General features: G+C 48.9%; 1 protein-coding gene across 1 annotated transcript in view; it reads right to left on the bottom strand.

Annotated features, from left to right (window-relative positions):
* The window catches only part of LOC144819315 (uncharacterized), a 46,407-nt gene that overhangs the window by 7,072 nt on the left and 13,198 nt on the right, over positions 1–26,137 (bottom strand). The window contains exon 3 of the mRNA XM_078677265.1: positions 23,296–23,409. Within this exon, the coding sequence (XP_078533391.1) occupies positions 23,296–23,409 (114 nt within the window). The remainder of the gene's footprint in view (positions 1–23,295; positions 23,410–26,137) is intronic.

The raw sequence follows: 26,137 nt of genomic DNA, 5'->3' as shown, positions 1-26,137 counted from the left end.
TTCCTCAACACAGTCCTCCATCCCTTCCTCCCTTAGCTTCTGACTAACTGTCTCTTTCATGGTTATCTACAAGAAATAGCGTAATCGTTGTGTTTTTAGGCTTAAGCACCCCGATTGCATTTCATTATACAATTTACTTTCAACTACACTTTTACAGTTGTAAACATGGGCTATAAACTGCAGTCTGGATCAGTTAGATAGGACTGGTTTGTCAGATGACATGAGGCAATTTGCCAGTTTGGTGGGGGAAATAATTTTAATTATGGAGGTGGAATTTGTGCCCTGCAACTGATGGACCCCAGTATTATCCATTTGGAGAGGAGCATATGGGACAGAGTAAAGTGGGTAATAGTGAATCTATCTATAATCATCATGGTTAAACTCTGGGCGTCAGTGGGCTGGCTTCTGTTCATAGCTTTCCAATGTTTCAGTCTCATTTGGACATCATTACCTCATGCCCACGTTTGATAAGGAGACTACAGGGAACAGCATCTTTCACCAGCTTCAAATTAGGGGTGGGCATTACTCGTGTACTTCGGTGCAGCGGAATCATGCAGAAGTACCCAAAGCTTCCGTCAGATTAATTGGAATTGCACAAATAATTCTGCAATTTCTTAGCGCAAAAATGCCCTCTTACTTCCAAAATGGAGGCGGAATGCATTTTTCACTATGAAATAGCGATAAATGCAACAGAACATGAATAGTGAGCATGTGCAGCTTCTCAGGCATGCTAAATGTGTACTTGGGGTGGGATTTCCCCCAACTTACTCCCAGCCTTTAGCACTATTTTCTTAGCGCAAAATGCACCTTTGCATCCAAAATGGATGCAAGCTTGTATTTTGCACCAAGGAATAGCGCTGAATGCAACAGAAGACAAATAGCAAGTGTGAGCAGTTGCTCGTGCTCACTAAATGTGCTTTTGCGGTACGATTTTCCCTTAAACTACTCTTAAATACATACGTGGGGGTAATTGCATTATTGACAGTAATTCAAAGTCAAGTACTGACACACAAGTACCACAATTACTCCGGTGTAATTGAAATTTCACCCAGGCCTTCTTTAACTTTACCATCTGCTATTCTTCTTCAATTTAGATGTTTGAAGTCTCCTGAAAATCAGTGATTGGCTTGGAAATGATTTATTGTTACCCAGCTGCCCTTTGCAACAGGGCTCTTCACAGCTTTATATTGTTATTTATAAGAGAACACTGAGCCACGAGCCCAAACCACTTTGGAGCTGAGGTAAGGAATTTCAAGTAAAATAACGTACTCGCAAGAAGCACAGGCAGTCTGTAAATGTATTTTCAGGGTTTGGATAGCTGACAATGCTGGCAAAGCGTCCAAGGCTCCAATTACAGACAGGGTGCACTGTCCTTGTTTGTGCCAATGGTGCACCTTTAAACCGGTGTGCCAGACGCAAACAGGTGCAGTACACCCAATTACATTTAATAGCCCCTGGTGCAGCACATTCATTGAAATATGGAGTGGCTGTTTATGATAGAGCGAGGGTGAAATCAACATTTTTTGTACACCCCTCTCGAAATCTCTTTCCTATAACAGTAATATGTATACCACCACCATCTCATCAGGGCATCCAAGAGGACCTCCTTCAAAGACCGCATCGACAACAACGCACACAGTAGCAAGGAGCTCTTCAAAATCGTGAAGGAATTCTCCAACCCCAGCTCCAACACCAACGACATCCTGCCGTCACAAGCCCTGGACGACTCCCTCACCACCTTCTTCCACTGCAAGATAGGAGACATCCACGACAGCTTCAACACTCAGACAGCCCTAACAGACAGCAACACAACAGACCCTATGCACACCATCGACCACAACCCCCTGCTAGCCTGGGCCAGCATGAACATCGATGACACCATCAAGACCATGCACACAATCCACTCCAGCTCTCCGTCAGACCTATTCCCACACCACGTCTTCAACAGAGCAAGTAGCTCCATCGCACCCGACCTGCGCAACGTCATCAATCTCTCCCTCTAGACCACGACCTTTCCAGAGATCTGGAAACACCCCGAGATCAACGCTCTACTCAAAAAACCTAAGGCAGACCCAATAGACCTCAAGAACTTCGGCCCATCTCTCGGCTCCCCTGCCCGGCCAAGGTCATAGAGAAAACCGTCAACAGACAGCTAACCCGATACCTCGAAGAAAACAGAATCCTGGACCCTTCCCAGTCAGAGTTCCGCAGCAACCACAGCACCGAGACTGCCCTCATCACGGCCACCGTCGAAATCAGGACCCTGCTGGACAACGGTGAGACTGCAGCACTCATCCTCCTAGACCTCTCTGCCGCCTTCGACACCATCTACCACCGTACACTACGCGCAGGCCTCCACGTCGCAGGGATCAGAGACAAGGCTCTGTATTGGACCAGCTCCTTCCTCTCCAGCAGAACCCAGAGCGTCCGCCTCCCTCCATTCCATTCCAAAGCCTTCGAGATCTTCTGCGGCGTACCCCAGGGATCCTCCGTCAGCCCGACGCTGTTCAACATTTACAAGGCCCCGCTCGCACACGTAGCCCGACAGCACGACCTCAACATAATCTCCTATGCCGCCAACACTCAGCTGATCCTCTGCCTCACCAAGGACCCCATCACCGCCAAAGACAATCTCCACGAAGGAATGAAGGCCGTCGCCGACTGGATGAAGTCCAGCTGTCTGAAGCTGAACTCCGACAAGCACGAGGTCCTCATCCTCGGCTCCAACCCTTCAGCCTGGGACAACTCCTGGTGGCCGACGGCACTGGGGGCAGCCCCTACACCCACCGACCATGCACGCAACCTGGGAATCATCCTCGACTCAACGCTCTCAATGACCAAGCAAGTCAACGCCGTCTCCTCCTCCTGCTTCAACACCCTCCGCATGCTCCGCAAGATCTACAGATGGATCCCGACAGATACAAGAAAGACAGTCACCCAGGCCCTCGTCAGCAGCAGACTCGACTACGGAAAAGTCCTGTACGCGGGGGCCCCGACCAAGCTCATCAAACGACTACAACGCATCCAAAATGCCTCGGCATGACTGATCCTTGACCTACCACGCCACGGCCACATCACCCCCCTCCTGATAAACCTGCACTGGCTCCCTATCAACAAGAGGATATCATTCAAACTCCACAAGACCGGCCCAACCTACCTCAACAGACGGCTCTCCTTCTACATTCCTAACCGCCAGCTACGCTCCGCCGACCTCTCACTCGCCACAGTCCCGCGCATCCGGTGAACAACCTAGGGTGGGAGATCCTTCTCCCACATCGCCACCAAGACATGGAACCCCCTCCCACTGAGCCTACGACAGACCCAAGACCTGCTGGCCTTCAGGAGGATACTGAAGACCTGGCTGTTCGATCAGTAGCACCCCCCAGCGCCTTGAGACCCTCGCGGGTATGTAGTGCACTTTACAAATGATTGATTGATTGATTGATTGATCGATACAAAATGCTGATAAACAACACGGCTGTTCCTCTCCAGGCTACTAGGGTAATTTGGGAAGGGGATGGCCTTGAAATGGACGATGAGGAATGGCAGGAGGCACTGTCCTCCTCTAGGGAAGTGTCCATTTCGGCAGGACTACGGCTTGTCCAACTCAAAATCTTACACAGGGTATACATTATTGGATTGGTTTGAAAGGGAAGGGCAGAAGGGGGTGAATGTCGGAGACAAAGTGGTCACGAGGGAACGTTTATGCATATCCTATGGTAATGTGACCACATTCAGAGATACTGGCGGCAAATACATGCAGTTCTTGGTAAAGTGTTGGGTCTGGCCATCCGCCTTGAAGCGAAAAGGTGCTTACTGAATGTGTGGGAACCCACTGACCTGAGAAGGATGGGTAGGACATGGGTAACACTGGGCATCATAGTAGTAAAAAGAAATATTGCTCAGCTCTGGGGAGCCACAACCCCACCAACCATAACAGAATTGAAGAAACAAATGGACTGGTGTATGTTCTGGGAGAAAACTGTATACACAGCGAGGAGATGCCATAGGAAGTGGTCCCAAATCTGGGGGGCATGAACACATACCGAAGGGAGATTTGTGGTCCCCCATGCAGCCCCATCTCTGACAATGTGTCCTCACTATAAAGAATGTATCCAGTAATGTATCATTGCTCAATCCCTGTAGTCACAGTGCCTGTAAAAATGTTGTTTAATGACTTCCTCCTGCTTGTGACCTGATTCATGTAACTTATGTTGATTCATGTTGTTTAATAAAAAAGAATTATCATTTTAAAAAAAAGTCATAACTCAACTTCACAAATTGATTTTGTTGTTTTGGGCTTGTTTTGTTCATAGAAATATAAGCAGTGTTTCTAAACTGGTGTGGAGTCTTTTTGTGATGTTTTCACTGTGTACTGTTTGAAGTATTGCACAAATATTTGACACATTGCCTCTTAAATTAAGGTTGCCTGCCCTGTGCCATGCTACCAGTGAGCAAAGGGTAATTTAGGATGTGTATCTGACTTAGCCTGACTAGGATATGGTTTCTTCTCGGACAGGGTGCATACCTCTGCCGAATGCAAAACTACAGTTGATGGACAGAATGCAGAACAATGTCATACATTCACCCCAGTACAGAGATATGGGCCTAAATCCATCGTTTTTTTGCATTGCACACCACCCCAGTTCAGAAATGGCCATATGCAAATCAGCCTTGACCCTGTGCCTCATGGGAACAGTCCAGCCCGAACTGCCAAGCCATGTCTTTCCTGGACCGGAATCAAGCATCCTAGGACCGGTTTCTGGCTATCAGCCGTCTTCAGCCAGGATAGCTTGACTCCAGTGGTGTGGAGAGCATGGGACTCACATCTGAGCATTTGTCACCCCGAGTGGGATGGGTATGCTCAGACGTGAGTCCCATGCTCTCCACACCACTGGAGTCCGCTATCCTGGCTGAAGACGGCTGATAGCCAGAAACCGGTCCTAGGATGCTTGTGTCCAGTCCAGGGAGGACCTGGCTTGGCAGTTCGGGCTGGACTGTTCCCATGAGGCACAGGGTCAAGGCTGATTTGCATATGGCCATGTCTGAGCTGGGGTGGTGTGGAGTGCAAAAAAACGATGGATTTAGGCCCAGATCTCTGTACTGGGGTGAATGTATGACATTGTTCTGCATTCTGTTCCCATGGGGCACAGGGTCAAGACTGATTTGCATATGGCTAGGTTCAAACTGGAAATGCATGGTAAACAAAAAAACGATGGATTTAGGCCCAGATCTCTGTACTGGGGTGAATGTATGACATTGTTCCGAATTCTGTCCATCAACTATTGGTTTTGCATACCTCTGCTGACCAGAACCCCAATTTCTAACACTAACCATAACCGATGCAAAGCTAATATATAAATATAAATAAAGCATTAAAACTTTTAAGCTGTCAGCCAGCCTGAACGTAATAGGTTCTATTTGCCTGGAAGTAGATGTTTATTGCATTTGGTCTGTACATACAGGTACAAACAAAAATCGCAATCAAACTAAAATAAACAATTTACATTTAGCTTGTATTTTTAGAAAAGTAAATTTTTTAACCGCATATGGTAAAAACTCTCAAAGTATATTGAAATATTTGTGATATTGTCTGAACTAATGATTTGTTCATCTACCATTTTTTGGTCGAGCATTCGAGACCTCTTGTATATACTTTAGTATATACTTCTATAATTTAGTATATACTTAGATGTGTATGTACTTTGTGGGCCCTGGAGATCAGCTCCCAGGCCCTTCTGCTTAGGGACTTTTTTTTCTGTTCAACTGCCTCTATTTAACTGTCTTGATGAAAAATGACCAGCAGAGGTCAGTATAATACCAGAATTGCTTTCTGCTGAGGGACTTTCCTTTTTTGATATTTCTGGCAAAAGCCTCTATTTAACTTTCTTGACAGAAAACGACCAGCAGAGGTCAGTAAAATACCAGAATCAGTTTAGCATTTTCTAGATTCTTGTTCATAGAAATTGTCTTCCACAAGCACCCGTAGACAATAATTTTTTTTCAATTCTTGTCATTCCAGTGATATGACCAGTGAAGGCCCTGATTTTATATTAAAAACAGAGCTTTGGACTATACCATTTCCCACTGAAAGGCAATATTTCTCTCTATATGTTCCCATACCAGGCGTGTCACGCAGTTTGGTGCTTACTTTCCATCAGTGTTAAAAAACAATAGATGTTTCAGCACCCAGGCTAATGTGATGCATAGCTAAATACATATAAGGTCCCAAGGAGGAGCTTGGCGGGCATCCGAGATGGCCGCGTGAGCACAGCGCTCCCCGGACCCCCGCCACTCCCGGCATGATATCCTGAATTAATCCTGACTTTTTACGAGGATTTGTGTAGAGGACACTGGGCTGATTGCCCTGGACTTTTTGAAATTTGATTTGGACCCGGGGTGTCAGGAACTGACCTGGGTGCCTGCCTAAACTATAGGACTACATCTCCCAGAAGGCTTAGGGAGGTGGGCAGGGCCCGAGAAAGCATAAGCCTCATGGGAACGAACCAACGGTGCTCGTGATTCGTCATTCTGGACTTGGGAGAGGCGGACGTCTGTCCTCTCGGAGTTCGCGGAGTTTGACGGAGTTCTGGTGCTTGTTCTGTGGTTGTGGAACAAGACCCCCGTTTTCGTGGTTCGGCTGAACCACGGATTTTGTTGCGGCAGGTACCGGCTGGGCTGCCTACCTCGATTGCGGTGAGCGAGACGGGAGACGCAGGATTGCCCCCTCCGCTCTCTCACCGGTTTTGGGACTCCATCCGGCAACACCGGCTGGTGTTGTCTACGGTGTGGAACACGGACTTTGTTGCGGCAGGTACCGGCTGGGCTGCCTACCTCGATTGCGGTGAGTGAGACGGGAGACGCAGGATTGCCCCCTCCGCTCTCTCACCTATTTTGGGAATCTTTCGACAACACCGGCTGGTGTTGTCTTCAGTTGTCTAGGGTTCGGTGAGACGCGTGAGACGCAGGATTGCCCCCTCAGCGCTCTTGCCGTTCAACTTGTACTTTCCTGGTCCGGTGGGACGCAGCAGTTACCGGCTGGAACTGTTGTCCAGGTACGCTTGCTAGGCGCCACGTGTGAGACGCTGGATTGCCCCCTCCACGTTTGCCTAGGAAGTTCCGTGAGCTTGCGGTGTGCCGGCTGGCATCACCGCCCTGTAGTCTTATGCAGTAGTGTGAGAGACGCAGGATTGCCCCCTCCACACTCTTCCTCATTCTTGGGTGGGGTTATTTTGGACGCTCTGCTGAGTGCTATCCCCTTGCTGAGAGCTAACTTCACTGAAGAGTCAAGAGACGCGGGATTGCACCCTCTTGGAACTCGTTTTCTTTCCATTCCTGTTTTGGGAGAGTTTAGTTTGTTTTCTTCTTTGTTTTGCACTGGGGAGTCAGTCATTTCCCGTTTCCTGTGGGAAGTTGTTCTTCCACCCTGGTTGGAGCTCCGATTGTTCCCTACTCGACGGAGCCGGAACGGGAAGGGGTCGCCTCCTGGAAACATCTCAGGTACGCTCCTGTATGTTATCGGTCATTTGCTGTAACAGGAAAAGAGAACGTGTTCTGATACATATTCTTTTCTTTGTTGTTTCAGGACCTGACTCCCAGGGGTTCTTTAGCCCCGACTTTTTCCCTCGCCTGACTGTCTTGCACTCTGTATCGTGAAGACACCAGAGTGCAGGAACGTCTGGAGGTGGACCCCTATAGAGCATCTCTCCGATCCTGAGGAGACACAACCGTGACAGAATCACGAGCCCACGGCATATCACTCCTCCTGGTCGGACGGATCCTCTATTATGGCTAACTTGGATGACGTGCTTCAGGCCCTGGTGTTGGTACAGCAGGAACTGGCAGCGTCTAAGGCAGAGACCACAGCCCTAAAGGAACGATTAGATCGTCAACAGGGAAATCCATTTGATGTATCAGGGGCACGGTCGATTCAGGTAACCGTCCCTCCTCCGATTCCGTTGGCCAGTCCCGAACGTTTTTCGGGAGATCCCCAGAAGATACAGGCGTTCTTAACGCAGATCACTCTACATTTTTCTTGCCGTCCTGCCTCGTTTCCTTCGAACTTGTCTAGGGTGGCCTTTGCTATCTCCTATTTATCTGGTGACGCCGCCAATTGGGCAGTTCCATATGTGAGGAACGATGACCCCATCCTGTCAGATTGGTCTGCATTTCGGAAGGAGTTCGAGAGAGTGTTCGACCGCAGAGCGACCACTCTTAGCGCAGACAGGGAACTCCTGCAGCTCCGCCAAGGGAAGAACGATCTGGTCGCGTACATGACCACCTTTAATCGGCTGGTGGCCGAAACCGGGTGGCCAGAGGACAAACGGATGGCCTTGTACTACCAGGGCCTTTCGGAGGACCTCAAAGACGTTATAGCCCAAATTGATCCCCAACCTACCACCTGTGTAGATCTAATTAACCTTACCCTTCGGTTAGATCATAGAATGGGAGAGAGGGGAGGTGAACGCAAGAGACACGACCGTTCACATGGTGGGATAGGACAGGTCTCCCAACCCGTCCAGAAGTCCGGGGAACATACCCCAGAACCCATGGACGTGGGAGCCATTCGAGCACCATTAACCAAGGCTGAAAGAGAAAACCGCCGGGCGCTTGGATTGTGCATGTATTGTGGGAAAAAAGGCCATTACGTCCGGGACTGTCCCCACAAACCTAAGAAATCCCGGCCATTTTTCCCAGGAAAGAAGGTGGCCCTAACCACGGTAGAAACAACGACTCCGGCAAACAGCGGAGCAACCCAACGAGGACCTGAGGTCAAGGAATGGAGACTCACCACCTTGGCATCAACAGCGAATAGGAAGCCTGTTGCTCACCTCTCCTTATCCACGGTGCTGCAGGAAAACAATCGATGCCATGAGGTGTGGAGCATGATAGACTCCGGGGCTACCGGGAACTTCGTGGATGAGGGGTTGGTTCGCCGGTTAGGTTTGGGCCGAGTCCCCTACGTCAAGCCCGAGGCGGTGTTGGCTGTTGACGGCACTCCACTGAAGTCGGGTCCCATCACCGAACACACCGAAGAGGTGGTGTTGATTCTCGAGAACGGATCTGTCCAACATGAAGAGAAGATTGTGTTGAACATTATAGAGGCACCCCAGTACGAGATCATTCTTGGTATCCCTTGGCTGGAACAACACAACCCATCCATAGATTGGCGGGAGAAAACAGTGAGCTTCGTATCAGAGACCTGTGTAGTCGATTGCATGAAAGCGTCTACGGCACACACGGTGGCCTTGGCACATGTGTGGCACATCGCCACGGCAGCAGAAAAAGACACCATATTGCCGGTAGCCTACGAGAAGTTCCAAGAGGTGTTCAGTGAGGCTAAGGCAGAAGTGCTCCCACCACATCGGGAATATGACTGCCGGATTGACCTGGTAGAAGGAGCTATCATACCGTCCTGCAGAGTGTACGCACTGTCGGTACCTGAGACTCAACATTTGCAGGAATACCTACAGCATTTTTTGGAGATAGGGTTCATTAGACCATCTCGATCCCCTGCGGCATCCCCTTTGTTTTTCACGTCAAAAGCTAACGGCGAGTTGCGCACGTGCATTGACTATCGCCAGTTGAACAAACAAACTGTTCGGAATCGCTATCCGCTCCCTCTCATTCCCGTATTGTTGGACCAGGTGAGGAATGCAGTGGTCTATACCCGATTGGACCTTCGGGGGGCCTACCACCTGGTCCGCATACGCGAGGGAGATGAATGGAAGACAGCCTTTAAAACCCGGTACGGGTTGTTCGAGTACTTGGTGATGCCGTTCGGGTTGTGCAACGCCCCGGCGGCATTCCAGTACTTCCTCAACGATGTGCTGAGGGACTACATAGACCATTTCGTCGTGGTATACATTGACGACATCCTGGTATACTCGGCAACTCAGGCACAACACGTCGGTCATGTTATCCTGATCTTACAGAGGCTGTTAGAGAATGGACTATATTGCAAGCTCAGCAAGTGTGAGTTCGATGTGGAGGTAGTCGAGTTCCTGGGAGTCATTTTAACACCAAAAGGCTTCCGAATGGCGGAGCGAAAGGTAGAAGCAGTACGGGCATGGCCGGTGCCCACCAACGTAAAAGAAGTGCAATGTTTTCTTGGTTTCGCCAATTACTATAGGCGATTCATTTCCCAGTTTTCGCTGCTAGCCTCACCTATAACTCGTTTACTGAGGAAGGGGGCGTTGTTCCAATGGACCCCCGAAGCTACAGAAGCCTTCGAACTCATGAAGAAAGCGTTCAGCACTGCACCCATCCTAAAACATCCGCAGTTGGAACTACCATTCATTGTGGAGGCAGATGCCTCTGATGAGGCGGTGGGAGCAGTATTGTCTCAGAGAGACAAAGAAACCGGTCAGCTGCACCCTGTAGCCTTTTTGTCTAAAAAACTCAACGCGGCTGAGACGAACTACACGGTGTCCGAGAAAGAGCTGCTGGCCGTCAAAAGAGCCTTTCAAGAGTGGAGACACTATCTCTGGGGAACACAACATCCCATAACCGTATACTCCGATCATAGGAACCTCCAATTTATGAAAACGGCACGCCACCTCTCTCAACGCCAAATGAGGTGGATGCTGTTCTTCGCGGAGTATAATTTTGTTATTACTTTTCGCCCAGGGGCAGAAAACAAAAAGGCAGATTCGCTATCTCGTCAAGGGGGAGAAGCCGTCTCTGCACCAGAAGTCCAGAGAGCCATCATATCCCCTGAGAAGGTGGTGTGCATAGTACAAGCAGACCAGTTCATCGATCTTGTTCGAAGTGACCGGAGTCCGAAGCAGTGGCAGGAATGGGTAGGCTTAAACAAGCTGAGAACACTAAAACATGGTATACCATTACATGCTGGTAAGCTTTATGTGCCTACTCATGCCTTGCGAATAAAGGCGTTCAACTGGTGTCACAATGACGCATTGGCCGGTCATCCGGGGAACACCAAAACGATCCATCTGATGAAACGTCACTTCTGGTGGGAGACCCTGCATTTGGACGTCAAGGGGTGGATCAAGCAGTGTGATACCTGCGCTAGAGCCAAGGGGGACCACACCAGGAGTCGGGGGAAACTGTTGCCTCTCCCAACTCCGTCGCGTCCTTGGCATACGATCAGCGTTGATTTTATAGTAGGTCTTCCCATGAATCAGGGTTTCAACGCGATCATGGTAGTGGTCGATAGTTTGACCAAGATGGGCCACTTCATCCCTTGTAAGAACCTGCCAACGGCCAGTCAAACCGCTCAGCTGATGTTGGCCAATGTAGTACGTCTGCATGGCATACCACGAGTGATCATTTCGGACAGAGGGCCCCAATTTGTGGCGCGCTTCTGGCACATGTGGTGTAAGGCTCTTCGGGTGGAAGACGCCCTTTCCACCAGCTTCCACCCGCAGACAGACGGCCAAACGGAGCGGTTAAACCAGACACTCAAGCAGTACCTGCGATGTTACTCCGAAGAGGCCCAACAGTCCTGGGTCTCCTTATTATGGCTGGCAGAACTATCTTATAATAATGCATGGCATGGTTCGATAGGTGAGACCCCATTCAAGGCTAATACGGGATTTCATGCTAACACTTTGCCTTTGACCATACCCGGAGAAGTTCAGAATCATCCGTCGGTGGCCTCCCATGTAAAAGCCTTGTTGTCCACGCACCGGCGAATACAGAAAACCTTGGCTCAAGCAAAAACTAAGTACAAAAAATGGGCTGACGTACACCGTCAGGAAGGACCTCAGTACAAGGTGGGTGATAGGGTTTGGCTCTCAACGAAGAACATTCGATTCCGTTATCGGAGCATCTTTCACCCCCGGTACATAGGTCCGTACGCTGTTCTTCGTCAAATCAACCCTGTGGCGTACAAGCTTAAACTACCGGCTTCCATGAGAATCCATCCGGTGTTCCACAGCAGTCTGTTAAAACCGGCTGGTCCAGTCAGGCGTAAGGCGACGCCTCCTCTCCTGCGAGATGGACAGATGGAGTACGAGGTGCGTCGCATTGTGGATGCCAGGTTCCGACAGGGGAAACTGTGGTTCCTGGTCTCTTGGAAGGGGTACGGGTCGGAGGACGATTCTTGGGAGCCCAGCGAGGAGGTGCATGCTCCGCGGCTGGTTCGGCTTTTCTACGCCAGTCACCCACGGAAGCCTGGCGCTAGGAGGCACCGGGACGGGGGGCGTACTGTCAGGAACTGACCTGGGTGCCTGCCTAAACTATAGGACTACATCTCCCAGAAGGCTTAGGGAGGTGGGCAGGGCCCGAGAAAGCATAAGCCTCATGGGAACGAACCAACGGTGCTCGTGATTCGTCATTCTGGACTTGGGAGAGGCGGACGTCTGTCCTCTCGGAGTTCGCGGAGTTTGACGGAGTTCTGGTGCTTGTTCTGTGGTTGTGGAACAAGACCCCCGTTTTCGTGGTTCGGCTGAACCACGGATTTTGTTGCGGCAGGTACCGGCTGGGCTGCCTACCTCGATTGCGGTGAGCGAGACGGGAGACGCAGGATTGCCCCCTCCGCTCTCTCACCGGTTTTGGGACTCCATCCGGCAACACCGGCTGGTGTTGTCTACGGTGTGGAACACGGACTTTGTTGCGGCAGGTACCGACTGGGCTGCCTACCTCGATTGCGGTGAGTGAGACGGGAGACGCAGGATTGCCCCCTCCGCTCTCTCACCTATTTTGGGAATCTTTCGACAACACCGGCTGGTGTTGTCTTCAGTTGTCTAGGGTTCGGTGAGACGCGTGAGACGCAGGATTGCCCCCTCAGCGCTCTTGCCGTTCAACTTGTACTTTCCTGGTCCGGTGGGACGCAGCAGTTACCGGCTGGAACTGTTGTCCAGGTACGCTTGCTAGGCGCCACGTGTGAGACGCTGGATTGCCCCCTCCACGTTTGCCTAGGAAGTTCCGTGAGCTTGCGGTGTGCCGGCTGGCATCACCGCCCTGTAGTCTTATGCAGTAGTGTGAGAGACGCAGGATTGCCCCCTCCACACTCTTCCTCATTCTTGGGTGGGGTTATTTTGGACGCTCTGCTGAGTGCTATCCCCTTGCTGAGAGCTAACTTCACTGAAGAGTCAAGAGACGCGGGATTGCACCCTCTTGGAACTCGTTTTCTTTCCATTCCTGTTTTGGGAGAGTTTAGTTTGTTTTCTTCTTTGTTTTGCACTGGGGAGTCAGTCATTTCCCGTTTCCTGTGGGAAGTTGTTCTTCCACCCTGGTTGGAGCTCCGATTGTTCCCTACTCGACGGAGCCGGAACGGGAAGGGGTCGCCTCCTGGAAACATCTCAGGTACGCTCCTGTATGTTATCGGTCATTTGCTGTAACAGGAAAAGAGAACGTGTTCTGATACATATTCTTTTCTTTGTTGTTTCAGGACCTGACTCCCAGGGGTTCTTTAGCCCCGACTTTTTCCCTCGCCTGACTGTCTTGCACTCTGTATCGTGAAGACACCAGAGTGCAGGAACGTCTGGAGGTGGACCCCTATAGAGCATCTCTCCGATCCTGAGGAGACACAACCGTGACACGGGGTGCCGGAGTTACATCGATTCGAACTTTCGGGCTCCGCCCTCGAGGTACGCCCGGGACTGGGTGAGGCTCAGTGGCCGTCTTGCAGTTGAACAACAACGGCAGGGGGATTCGACTTGTGGGTCCCCCTCTTAAGTTTCGGTTTCGTTTCTGCCTCAGACTGAGACATCTGGCAGAGGAGCCTGGCCTGGGCTGAAGTCGGGGCACGGAACGGCTGTCGGGCCTTTGGCTGGTTTCTTCTCCTGTCTGTTGGCCCTCCTAATAGTGGTACCCTGGCTGCCGTTCTTTGGTCCCGAGGCCCTGCTTTCCGGTGGCCATTCCATCGAGCCTGGTTAATCTCCTGGTGACGCAGTTCTATTATGGCTGGCCGAGGGGACCGAGAGACTCGGAAGACCAAGACGCCCCTGCGTGGGGGCCCGGTCCAGTCCAACGTTATGGACCGCTACACCCATTCCAAGGGGTCTCCCGGAGCCGCCCTGCCCGGATCGAGTACCGCTGATCACACTGTGGATGCGTCAACGGAGCCATCCTTGCAGGACGTCATGGGCGCCATTTCTGCCATGAAGGAGACGATAGGCCAACAATATGAAGCTTTGGCCCACAAAATTGACACCGTGGCCATTGATGTGAACTTGATTCGTGCTGACCTGTCGAAAACCAATGAGAAGGTGAAGTCATTGGATCTCAAGTCATCCACTCTCATGGAAGACGTTTCGGAGATACAGACGGAGATCGGCAACCTTCGTAAGGTGAACGACTTCGTGACCCGGCGCTTGGAGGACTTTGAGAACAGGGCCCGTCGCTGTAACGTGCGCGTGGTCGGAGTTCCGGAAAATCCAGAACCTCACTCTGTTGATCTCCTTGTTGAGGACTTGATCCAGAACCACCTCTCCCCGTCTGGTTTGACTAAGTTTTTCGCAGTGGAACGTGCCCATCATGTTCCGGGGGGCAAGGGTAAGCCGGGTGCCCCGCCGAGGCCTATTGTTGCGAAACTCTTCCATTATAGGGATCGGGATGCTATCCTGCAAGCATCGCGTGTGAAGGGCCCGGTGGCCTTTGAGAACGCCACGGTGAACTTCTATCCGGACTTTTCTCAACAGGTCCAGAGACAGCGTATGGGCTTCCGTGATGTCAAGAAACGTTTCCGAGACATGGGGCTTCGCTACGCCATGCTTTTTCCGACCAGGCTGCGCGTCGAGTACAACGACCGAACCTTCTTCTTTGATCGGCCTGATTCTGTAAATGACTGGATGGACTCTCTGCCTGACCGACCTCCTGGGACTGAGTCCGCCGCCCACCCGGGTGGTGCTGAGGGTGGCGTGGAGAGCTGAACAATCCGCCTACACCTGGGCCCTCGAATAGAGTAAACTCTTCGGGGATTTAATGCCTCAGTGCCTCTACTGTTTGTGTGTTCTCCTCATTATCTGTCCTACTCGGGGTGGCGGGTGGGCCAGAGCCTTTCCTCCTCCGGGGTTCTTTTTGTAGAATAGGGGTTCTTGGGCGACAGGCACACTGCATGTTGGGGTGGCTATTTAGCATTTTGCAGGGGTGCAGGGTGGGGGGTGTTTTCTTAATTGTTGGGGGTGGGTGATTGGGTTGTTCGATGTTTCAGTGTTATGTTTTCAAGGCGAATCAATCTTGTTTCTGATATTTTTTATGTCATGCTCATTGCGTAGGGGTTTCGGCGTTGCTGTGTGGGATGGGGGGTAGCGGGTTGAGGCTGGTTTCGTGGAATGTTAATGGTCTGGGAGACCGCATTAAGCGGAGCGTGGTGTTAAAATGTCTACGCCGTTTATCTCCAGATATTGTTTTTTTGCAGGAAACTCATTTGGTGGGCAATTCTTGTCGTGCGATGAATAGGTGGGGATATCGCCTTGCTGCACATTCGGGGTTTACCACTGGTTCCAGGGGGGTGGGTATCCTTGTTCGGGCTTCCCTCCCCCTAGCCATTGATGATGTGATCCTTGATGATCGGGGGCGTTATGCTGTCCTCGTGGGTCGCTATGAGGGTCGTACCCTCTCCTTGTTTACTGTTTATGTGCCCCCCGGCCTACAGACTTCCACCTTTTCCGATTTGAGCCGTGTGTTGCTGAACCTTCCTGACAGTACCCTTTTTCTTGCAGGCGATTTTAATTCTGTGATCTCCGGTCTACAAGATCGCTACCCCCCCAGGGATACTCCTTCGGCCCAACAATGGCTAGGTGGGTTTTTGGACACGTTTGGTCTGGTGGATTGCTGGAGGTCATGCATCCTACCCAGCTCCAATACACCTTCCATTCGGGGGCCCATGGGAGTCTGTCTAGACTGGATTATTTCCTGATGCCCGCGGCGCAGACGCCGGCGGTGCGTGAGATCAAACACCTCCCCCGGGGCATCTCCGATCATTCTCCGCTCTGGCTTTGTTTTGAGTTTGGGGTGGAGGCGGCGGGCCGAGTGGCTCCTATTAACCCCTGGTATATTGCCTCCCCTGAGACCCGAAACCTTTTGACTAAGTCTTTAGATGCCTATTTTTTGGACAACGAGGGGTCGGTTTCCTCGGCTGTGTCCCTGTGGGAGGCTTTTTAAACAGTGATACGTGGGCAGGCCCTTTCCCTTATTGCTAAATCCAAGAAGGCTAGGAATCGGGAGGTGGTGGACCTTGAGACAGAGATTGCGGAGAGGGAGGCCGACTTAGAGTCTGAAGTCACCTCTGATAAACTCCACGCCTTGGGTCTGAAACAATTTGCTTATAAATCCTTGGTCACGGATGCGGCTAGACTGATGTTTCGGGAACAGCAGGGTCGTCTGTATGATGTGGGGGACAAAGCGGGTAAATTGCTGGCGTGGTTGGATAAGAAAGAGAGAGCGAATCGTGTGGTGCCTGTGATTCAGTCGTCGAATGGTGTCGAAGTGACAGACCCGGTTGGAATAGTGGAATGTTTTGCAGAATATTTTCGTGTGGTTTATACCCCTGTGTCTGGACGGGATGTGGCTGACTCTTGCCTTTTGTTGCGCGATATAGCTTTGCCCAGTGTTTCCGATTTAGACCGTGTCTCGTTAGAGTCCCCTTTTACTACGGATGAAATAGCGACTGCCATTCGTTCGCTCCGTTCGGGCAAGGCCTTGGGCCCGAACGGGTTGCCAATTGAGCTGTACAAGCTACGCCCTGACAAGGTAGCGCCCCATCTTCGTGCTATGTTTTTGGAGTCCCGGGAACGGGGTATTCTCCCGTATGACCAGCGTCTTGCTACGATAGTTGTAATTCCCAAGGACGGGAAACCGCGGGACCTTTGTTCGTCTTATAGGCCCATTTCCCTGTTAAATGTTGAGCCTAAGGTCCTGGCTAAGCTCCTGGCGACCCGCCTACTGACGGTCATTAGCGACTTGGTTCATCCGGATCAGTCCGGATTTATCCCGCATCGCAACACGGCTCTTAACCTACTTCGTCTCCACGGTGCTGTTGCGAGGGCGGGGCGTCTGACGGAGCTGGCCATTTTGGCCTCGTTGGATGCCTCGATGGCTTTTGACACGGTCGAGTGGCCCTATCTTTGGGCAGCTCTCGAAAAATTTGGTTTTGGACCTGAATTTATCGGATGGGTGAAGTTGTTGTATGTGGAACCCTTAGCGCAAGTGGTGGTGAACGGTAGAGTTTCTGTCCCCTTCGGCCTTGGTAGAGGGACCCGTCAGGGTTGCCCCTTATCTCCATTGCTTTTCGCGCTGGCCCTGGAACCGTTGGCTGCGTGGCTTCGATGGGAGCCTTCACTCAAAGGGATCCGTTGGTCACCGGACTTTGAAGACCGTGTCTCTCTTTACGCGGACGACATTCTTCTATATCTTACATCCCCGCGTAAATCCTTGAACGTCTTATTTGATGTTCTTACTTCGTTCGGTGCTAACTCGGGCCTTGTTATTAATTGGGCTAAGTCCTGCGTGTATGTTCTCTCGGGTGTTTTGCCCTCTTTGCCGGCCAGGTTCCCTATCCAGGTGGTCCAGTCTGGCTTCAAGTATTTAGGGATTTTTATTACCCTGGATCCCTCCCTCCGGTTTGAGCGTAATCTCCTCCCCCCGCTTCTTCGATTACGACTGGATGTGGCCCGTTGGCGTAAGCTACCCCTGTCTCCTCTGGGTCGGGCGGCTCTATTTAAAATGATGTCCTTGCCGCGGTTCCTCTACGCCCTTCAGAACTCCTTCGACGACATTCCCGCTACTTATTTCAGAGAAATCGAGAGTCTGCAAAGACAATTGATTTGGGACGGGCGCCCACGTATAGCCCTTGCGAAACTTACTATCCCTTGGTACGACGGGGGCATGGCGCTCCCCGACATCAAGAGATACTACTGGGCTGCCCAGCTATCGGCCATTAATCACGCGATGTACTCGCCGGGTCGCGATCCGGCTTTTGAGATGGATAGGCTCCAGTTGCCGGGAGGGGACTTTAATAGAGCGCTATACTCTAGATCAGCCGGGAGCCATCTTGTGGGCCCGTCCAGGGCTGCGGTCAAAGTGTGGCGTGCTGCGAATGTGAGTTTAGGGTGGGAGAATCGACTGACGCTGGCGACTCCGCTTTATGCTTCTGAACGTTTGGGATGTCTCTGGTCTACTAAAGGTTTTGAACGCTGGGATGTGATTGGGATTTGTAAGGTGGGTGACGTTTGTGTGAATGGTCGCGTGAAGTCATTCCAGGCCCTTAAGGCGGAATACGACCTGAGTGATAGAGAGTTTTTCCGGTATCTGCAAGTCCGACATGCCTTGGCCTCGGTTTTGACTCCTGATGTGACCCTACCCGAGTCTTCCCCCCTTGAAGATCGTATACTAGATGGACACTTGCCCGACAGCACTATCTCGCTCATCTACAAGAAACTGATTCATAATCGTGCGGATTTGTTGGTCCGACTCTGGGAGATGTGGGTCGGTGATGGATTGGAACTGGATGACGAGGACTGGCAGTCGGCACTCTCCTCCCCAAAGGAGGTCGCCATTCCCGTCTTCGTTTGGTGCAACTTAAGATCCGCCACTGGGTGTATGTGACTGGTCCGCGTCTAGTCGTGATGGGTTTTTCCCCAGATGGTTTGTGTAAGCGTGGCTGTGGGATGAGAGCTACTTTTTTTGCACATACTTTGGGAGTGTCCTGTGGTGGCGGCCTATTAGGTGGATGTGCTTGCGATAATGACTGTAGTGACGGGTGTTGCCCTGCGACCTGAGGCCCGACGATGCCTGCTGAATGTGTGGGAACCCTCCGATTACTCTGTGGCCCAGACTAGATGGGCAACCCTGGGTTACATGGTCGCGAAGCGCGACATTGCGCATCCCGACCTCCTGACGTTTCGGTGTGGGAGGACAACATGGACTGGTCCATGTTCCGTGAGAAGACAGTCTACGTGGCTAGGGGCAGGCCAGGGGCGTGGACGAAAATCTGGGGTCAATGGAATGCGTACCGTGGAGAAATTTGTACCCCTCCCTTGGTTGCCACCTCCGATGTTACCCTGTCTCCTTAGGCCGACGTTCCCGAAATTTTTCACTCTGTTCTAGGATCTTCCTGTCCTCCCTGCTCCCCCCCCCCCCTCACGGCCTTACCGAATCTCATTGATTTACGTCTGTTCTCCTGTTTAGTGACCTTCCCCGCTGCTTTTTGGGCTGACTTGATTATTGCACTCGCCTTGTTTTTGTGTTCGTTATTTTCATGTTTTATATAGAAAATTGTTGTATCCTGTTCTCTGTCTGGAGCAATTTCATTCTATGATTTGGCCTGGCCTCGGAAATGATTGTTTAATTCATGTGTCATGCTATGTGACTTAGCGGCCAGCCCGTGTGGTTGTGGGCCCATCCTTGTATTTTATATGATTGCTCAATAAAAAAAATTTAACCCAAAAAAAATAACAAAAAAAAAATATATATAAGGTCCCAAAGGCGAGACCGATTGCATTGCAAATGCTTGTTATACTACTGCAAGCTAATGAACATTAGTAATTCTAAGATGTTTTGATTTGCTGTTTAAATTTTAACTGTATGCATTTGGGAGTCAACTTTTACGTATGAGAAGATTTATCTTTAAAAATAATTAACAATTGATGGCTGGGGCAAGGCGAAAGAAGACCACACCTACCACTATCTCCTAATTATCAAAGCCAGAAGAGTAAACAATAACAAATGAAACAGGTGCACGAGTATGAAGGATCAGCCACCATAAACCCTCTGTCAAGGATAAAGTATTGACTACAGTTTTAAATATTTCTTAGCATTCTTGATGCATACACACGTTTAATATGCATTTATGACCACATGGTGAGGATCAATGTCCAACCTTCATTATTAGAAGGCTTAGAACGTTTAAGCAAACAATGTAGTAGTACTAGAATTTTCAATATGCTTCATGTTTATGTTTATGTTTATGTTTATGTTTATTCAATTTGTAATGCGCACAAATACCCGAGGGTGTCTCGGCGCAGAGGATTTGAACAGTAAACTGAAAAGAAAAAAAGAATTTATTGATCAAAAAGCCATGTTTTGAGCTGTTTTCGGAAAATTAACAAGGTTGGACTGATTTTAATACAAAGCGGAAGGGAGTTCCATAGTCTCGCCGTAGCTACCAGAAAGCGTCTGTCTCCCCAGGTAACTGTTCTGGTGCGAGGAAGGGGCAGCAGAAAGTTGGATGCCGAACGGAGAGACCTGCTAGGGGTGTAAATCCTAAAAGCATTTCTTAAAAATTGAGGGCCTGAGTTATGTATTGCCTTGTATGCAATACAGAGGGCCTTGAATTTTATGCGGCTTCTAACTCTAAGCCAATGGAGTTGACGTATGGCAGCTGCAACAGATTTATATTTGGGGATGGAAAGAAGTACCCTGGCCGCTGCATTTTGGACTAATTGCAATTTATCCACAACCTGCTGTTGGGCATTTAGCAGGAGGGCATTGCAATAGTCCAATTTCGAAAATATAAGTGTGGAAATCAATGTCATTCCTGCAGCTAGGGGTAAAAAAGGAAGTAGTTTTTTAATTTTCCTGAGGATAAAAAAAGAGGCTGAGGTCACATTGTTGACATGATGGATAAAAGTTAGTTTGGTGTCAAACGTGACCCCCAGGTTCCTGACCTTGGCAACCGGCACCGGTGGGGGGCCGAGTTCAGTGGGCCACCAGATGTCAGACCACACCGGAGACAGGTTGCCAAAGGTCATCACCTCGGTTTTGTTCGAATTTAGTTTAAGGCAGTTCCCCAACATCCAGGAACCTATGGCTAGTAAAGCCTCCTGAAATCTTGAGGCAACTGCCAAACCATTCTTATGGACCGCCAACACCAGTTGGGTGTCGTCTGCATAGGTGGTCAGATTCAGTCCATAAGTTTTTATGACCCTCGCCAAGTCCGACACATAGATGTTAAATAGTGTCGGACTTAGCGAGGATCCCTGGGGTACTCCACAGGGTAATGTGGTAGTGGGCGAGTAAAAAGTACCAAGTTTCACAGCTTGGGAACGGTTGGCCAAAAAGGAAGCTATTAGGTCTCTGGCTCGAAGATTGAACCCCAATGCTGAGACACGGTCGATCAAGATAGAGTGATCGACCGTGTCAAAGGCGGCTGAGAGATCTAGCAGAATGAGAGCAGCTGCCCCATTATGATCTAAAATAGCTCTGATCTCATCAGCCGCCTTTATCAGCGCTGTTTCCGTCCCATGGTTCCTTCTGAAACCAAATTGGGTATCATCCAGCAAGTGATGTTGTTCAATGAAGTCAGACAGTTGGTAATTCATGATTGTTTCACAGATTTTTGCTGGGAAGGGAAGAGCAGCTATGGGTCTATAACTAGCTGGTTCTAAAGGGTCCAGAGAAGGTTTTTTCAACAAAGGTTTAATTATGGTTTTCTTCCAGATTTTAGGGTACTCGCCTGTAAGGAACATGGAATTACAAATCTTGGTAAGAGGAAATGTAATAAGTTCACTGAGTTGATTAAATACCGATGCAGGGCACGGGTCCAGAGGTGAGCCTGAGGTAGTAGTGATAATGTATTTATTAATTGTTTCCGCAGGAACAGGGTGAAATAAAGAAAAAGTAGGGCCAGTGACAAGATTTGAAGTGGGTTGAGAATCAGGACCTTTAGTTTGAACCAACGATGTAAAGGTGGCATAGATACTAGTGACTTTGATGGAAAAATAATCAGCTAGGGAATTACAAAGGTCTTGGGATGGCTCAACTACAGGGACAGAAGGAGGGGTGGATAACAAATTGACTATTTGAAAGAGTTTCCTGGAGGAATTTTGTGCGGACTCTATTTGAGATAGATAGTACACCCTCTTGTGAGAGATTATGGCACGTTTATAAATGGCTATAGCAGCTTTATAAGTTTGTTTGTCGTGCAGATTATAATGTCTTCGCCAATGTCTCTCAAGATTCCTGCAGTGCTGCCTCTGCAATCTGAGTTCTTCAGAAAACCAACCCGCAGATTTAGTAGAACGGTTTGGAAAGATGACTTTAGAGGGAGTCGCTAAATGGAGTGCGTTCACAAGCCATTCATGAAATTTGGCAGATGATTCAGCTGGATCAACAGGAATCTCGAAATGAGGTGTTGTAAGTGATTGGGTAAGCAAGGGGAGGTCCAATTTTCTCCAGTCGCGAATACTCTGAGGGGTTTTTGATTTCAGTTGTGCTGGATTCGGGCAATATACTTTGATACTAAAGATAACCGCATAATGGTCTGACCAAGTCAGAGGTAACACCTTGGCAAATGAGATAGCAGGATTATTAGTAAATAGCCCGTCCAAAGTGTGGCCGGCTTGATGTGTCGGAACTGTAACTAGTTGGCGTAATCCTAATGCTTCCAAATCAGTAATAAGTTGGATGGTATCTCTGTCCACGGGAGATTCAAGGTGAAAATTAAAATCTCCCAGGACTGTATAGTCCGATGAGTCTATGCACATTTGTACAGTTTCGGCAAGATTGGAGAGAAACTGAGTGCGTGTGCCTGGTGGCCGATAAAGCAGACAGCCCCTAAAAACTTGATTAGTATTAAGTGTGATGGAAAATTTAAGGGTCTCACTGCTCAAGGTTGGAGTAAAATCAGTTTTTAAACCAAACTTGGCTTTATGGACTATGGCAAGTCCCCCACCCCTACCTACGGGTCTGTCCATTTTAGATACTAGGAAGCCCTCAGGGGTGGCAGAGCAAAAATCTGGTCCAGAAGCAGCATCTCCCCAAGTTTCTGTAACAAACATGTATATTCATAGGCCTTTCAGCATGCCAAGAACACACTGTTCAGCAGACAGCTGGAGTCCATTAATCCAGGGGTCCGAACTGTTTGCCACCTGCCTGTATCTGGAGCATAAAGATCACCTGTGAATTATTACTTTTTACAACATAAAACCTATGAGGTATTGCTATGCCAAAAAGGCCTATAAATATACATGAAGGATATTTAACATTCTAAAAGCACTACATTGTTTGCTTAGAACTCTTAAGCCCTGAAGTAGTCCCAAGGGGACAAAATATGTTGGTTTTCCATTTTGGATATCCTTTTTGTCTACAACGGAATAGATTTTTTTTTTAATAAGAATAATGAAACAATAGAGGAATTGGTTATAAACCACATCCAGAACCATCTATTGCTTTCTTATAAGGACAATCGCGGATTGACATTGATCCTCACCATGTGGTCATATCATAAATGTATTTTAAACACTAGTATGCATCAAGAGTGCTGAGTTATATTTAATTCTTCTGATCTTTAAAAATAGCTGTTCTCATTCCTACCTCAGTATTCAGTGTGGGACACAAAGGTCATATAATTACACATGTTGTCACTTTTAATTTTCCAGTGCTTACCTTTCCACAACCTCTTATCACGTATCCCATTCCATTGGCATTGGTATTAGAATGAGGTGTAACAATCGCAGAAGAGTTTAATCGAAGAACTTGAAGACCTAGCGTGTTGGGATGCTGTGAAGGAAAAGGAAGGAAGGTAATGTAAATGTACAGTGCTGAGTTGTGCATGCTATTAGGGAAAAAGAAGAAAATTAATGAGTTATTGCAATATATGCTGTGAATATGTGTTATTCTTACTGAAATATGTGTGGGAGGTTTATGTTCCGCGCTCAAGTTAATACCACACTGAGCAGCTAAGGATCAGCTGGTTTTAAATCAGAGACACATTGAATAAAGATGAGCACTTTGAATGACATCATTTGGAGACTATTTTGGATGGACTTTATAATTGAAAATAATTGCTTTGAGATCTATATTATTATAATTACTGACTCTATTTGTGATATCAGCACACAGGTTCTAGAAGTTGTCAGTTGGCCTAGGCTCCCCTTCAAACCGATGCTTGATTATTTGTCAATAAACAAAGGCAATAGACAAGAGGTAGGAGAAAGAACTGAATACGTTCCACATGACAATTGCCAAAGGTGTTGATCTGACAAGGGGTAACTAGGTGAAGCGTCAAAGGAAGAAAAAAATTAACCACGAATATAATGTGAGAGAAATCAGCGGCAGGGTGAGGGCATCATCCAGTGGCCTGCCACATGCAGCATATCTTCACGAGTGCCATACAGACCAAAGTGCCAGTGTCAATGCAAGGACATCAATCAGCGGTCTGCGCACAGAGCAGATCTTCACACGTGGTTGTGAGAACACAGCAACGGCACGCGCTCGTAACACAACGTAAGTGTGGCGCCCATCTTTAATTGGGAAAGAATTAGCATATCAACTGTAAGTGCAACCTTAAAAAAAAGAAAAGTGTGTCACAGTGATATACACACAGGGCCTTATTTATGAAGATCTTGCGCCGCCGGTGTGTCACTTTGAAAATGGGAAAAAGTGACGTACCAGTGGCGCAAGGCCTGAGGCCCACCATGGTTACGCCACAAAGCGAAAGTGAAGTAATGGAGCGTATAATAGCACCTACAACTTTTTTTTACAGAATCCAGGTGAATAGGTACAGGGGAAAGAATGTTTTGAAGATTACTTAGAAGCTATTGGAGGTGAACATTCACACAGATAAACGTAAACTTGAAATTTTAAAACATTGTTTAGTAGGAGAAAAACATTACACAAAAATATGTATATATGACTCCATATTCAGGGTCATAAACGAAATTCGTCCTTAAGTTGAGTTGTTTACCACAAAAGGGTGCAGAAAAGCAACTCCTAGAATTGCAGCATGACAGTACAACTTCACGAGTTTAATTTTCGTGTAGAATATATTGCAGGAATCAGAAACATTCTAGCAGATTATTTGTCACATTTACCTATGGAGTGGTGTGGCTCACTGGTTAGAGGCGGCAGACCCGTAAGCAGAGGACGGCCCGGGACCAGGGTTCGATTCCCGACGCGGCAGGGTTGTGGACCAGGGTCAGCGGGCTCGATAATTCTCGCCTCGGTGCCTACTCCAGTCAGGGACCACACTCGGCAACTCTGGGCATTAGCTTGCCTCATCTTCACAACGGCCCCCCAGACCGCCGGGGATGCTTGGTCGCACATTAGGGACCATCTCTCAGGGTGAGCCAGGACGGGTTCCCCAGCGGTCGAAGCGTGGAGATACTCCTCCGGGAGTTGATTCTAGCGCTATATAAACCCACAATTAAATTAAATTAAAGACACGGATGAACAGTTGGTAGTTTGAGAATATCTAGGACAAATGACTAGATATGGCTCATGAAGGACTTCCTGGAACGAATAGTGTGAGACAATGCATAGTTGAGGTAGGTGAGACCCTTTTCTTGCAACAACCTCATGAGGGTGAATCACAAAAGTCACTAAATTCCACTAAATTATCCTGTGCTTAACCCTCTGGTAGCTTGGCACAAAAATGCATGCAGCACACAAGAAGTACTATAGTGAAAACACAACACAAGAAAAATCCCTCACCAATTTAGACTAACAGAGTACAATTTAACACATTATCTAACACCAAAATGAGAAAAATCCAATCAGTAGAACCGGAGTTTTGAATTTTGAAAGACTAAAGTGAAAACAGTTCCAAAAAAAAAAAGAAAACGCCAACTGGGGTTATTTGGTCACTCCCTCACCAATTTAGACAAATAGATTCAAATGTAACACGAAAATGAGAAAAACAATCAGGAGAACTGGAGTTATGAATTTTGAAAGTTTGAAATGAAAACAGCTCCAAAAAAACAGAAATCGCCAACTGGGGTTATTTGGTCATTCTGGACTGGCACAAAGTTGTGGCCGACCACGATGGAACGTGGGTCAGGTACAGGTACCAGGTTAGTCTCACTGAGAATAGTACCTTAGGTCCTTGATGCAGGGCGTTGCGTCGGGCTGTGTCGGTTCCGATAAGGTAATGCAGGAGCTTCGATGCATGGTCCTGCGTTAAGTTGCGTCACGCTGCGTCAATTTCATTGAAGACTGCAAGGGTAGTGATGTGAGGTCCTGCATTGAGTTGCATCGTCCTGCGCAGGTTATTTCGAGGAGCGGCGAGGTCCTGTGAAGCAAGGTTCTGCATTGTGCTGTTTCAAGTTGCAATGCGCTGCATACAATCTGGGGAAGCCCACAGTTGGGCCAGGAGGAGTACATACCAAGGAAAGCAAAGGAGTCAGGTCCTGACGGGCACCTCTTGGGGTTCAGGACTCACTCCAGCAGAGGCCAGCAGCAGGGCACAGGCAGGTCCATTTGAATCTAGGCAGCGGGCGGATGCAGGACA

The sequence above is a fragment of the Lissotriton helveticus genome, chromosome 2_1 (assembly GCF_964261635.1).
Source record: "Lissotriton helveticus chromosome 2_1, aLisHel1.1, whole genome shotgun sequence".
Taxonomy (NCBI): domain Eukaryota; kingdom Metazoa; phylum Chordata; class Amphibia; order Caudata; family Salamandridae; genus Lissotriton; species Lissotriton helveticus.
Note: the sequence above shows the minus strand (reverse complement) of the source record. Positions and strands in the feature narration are given on the sequence as shown.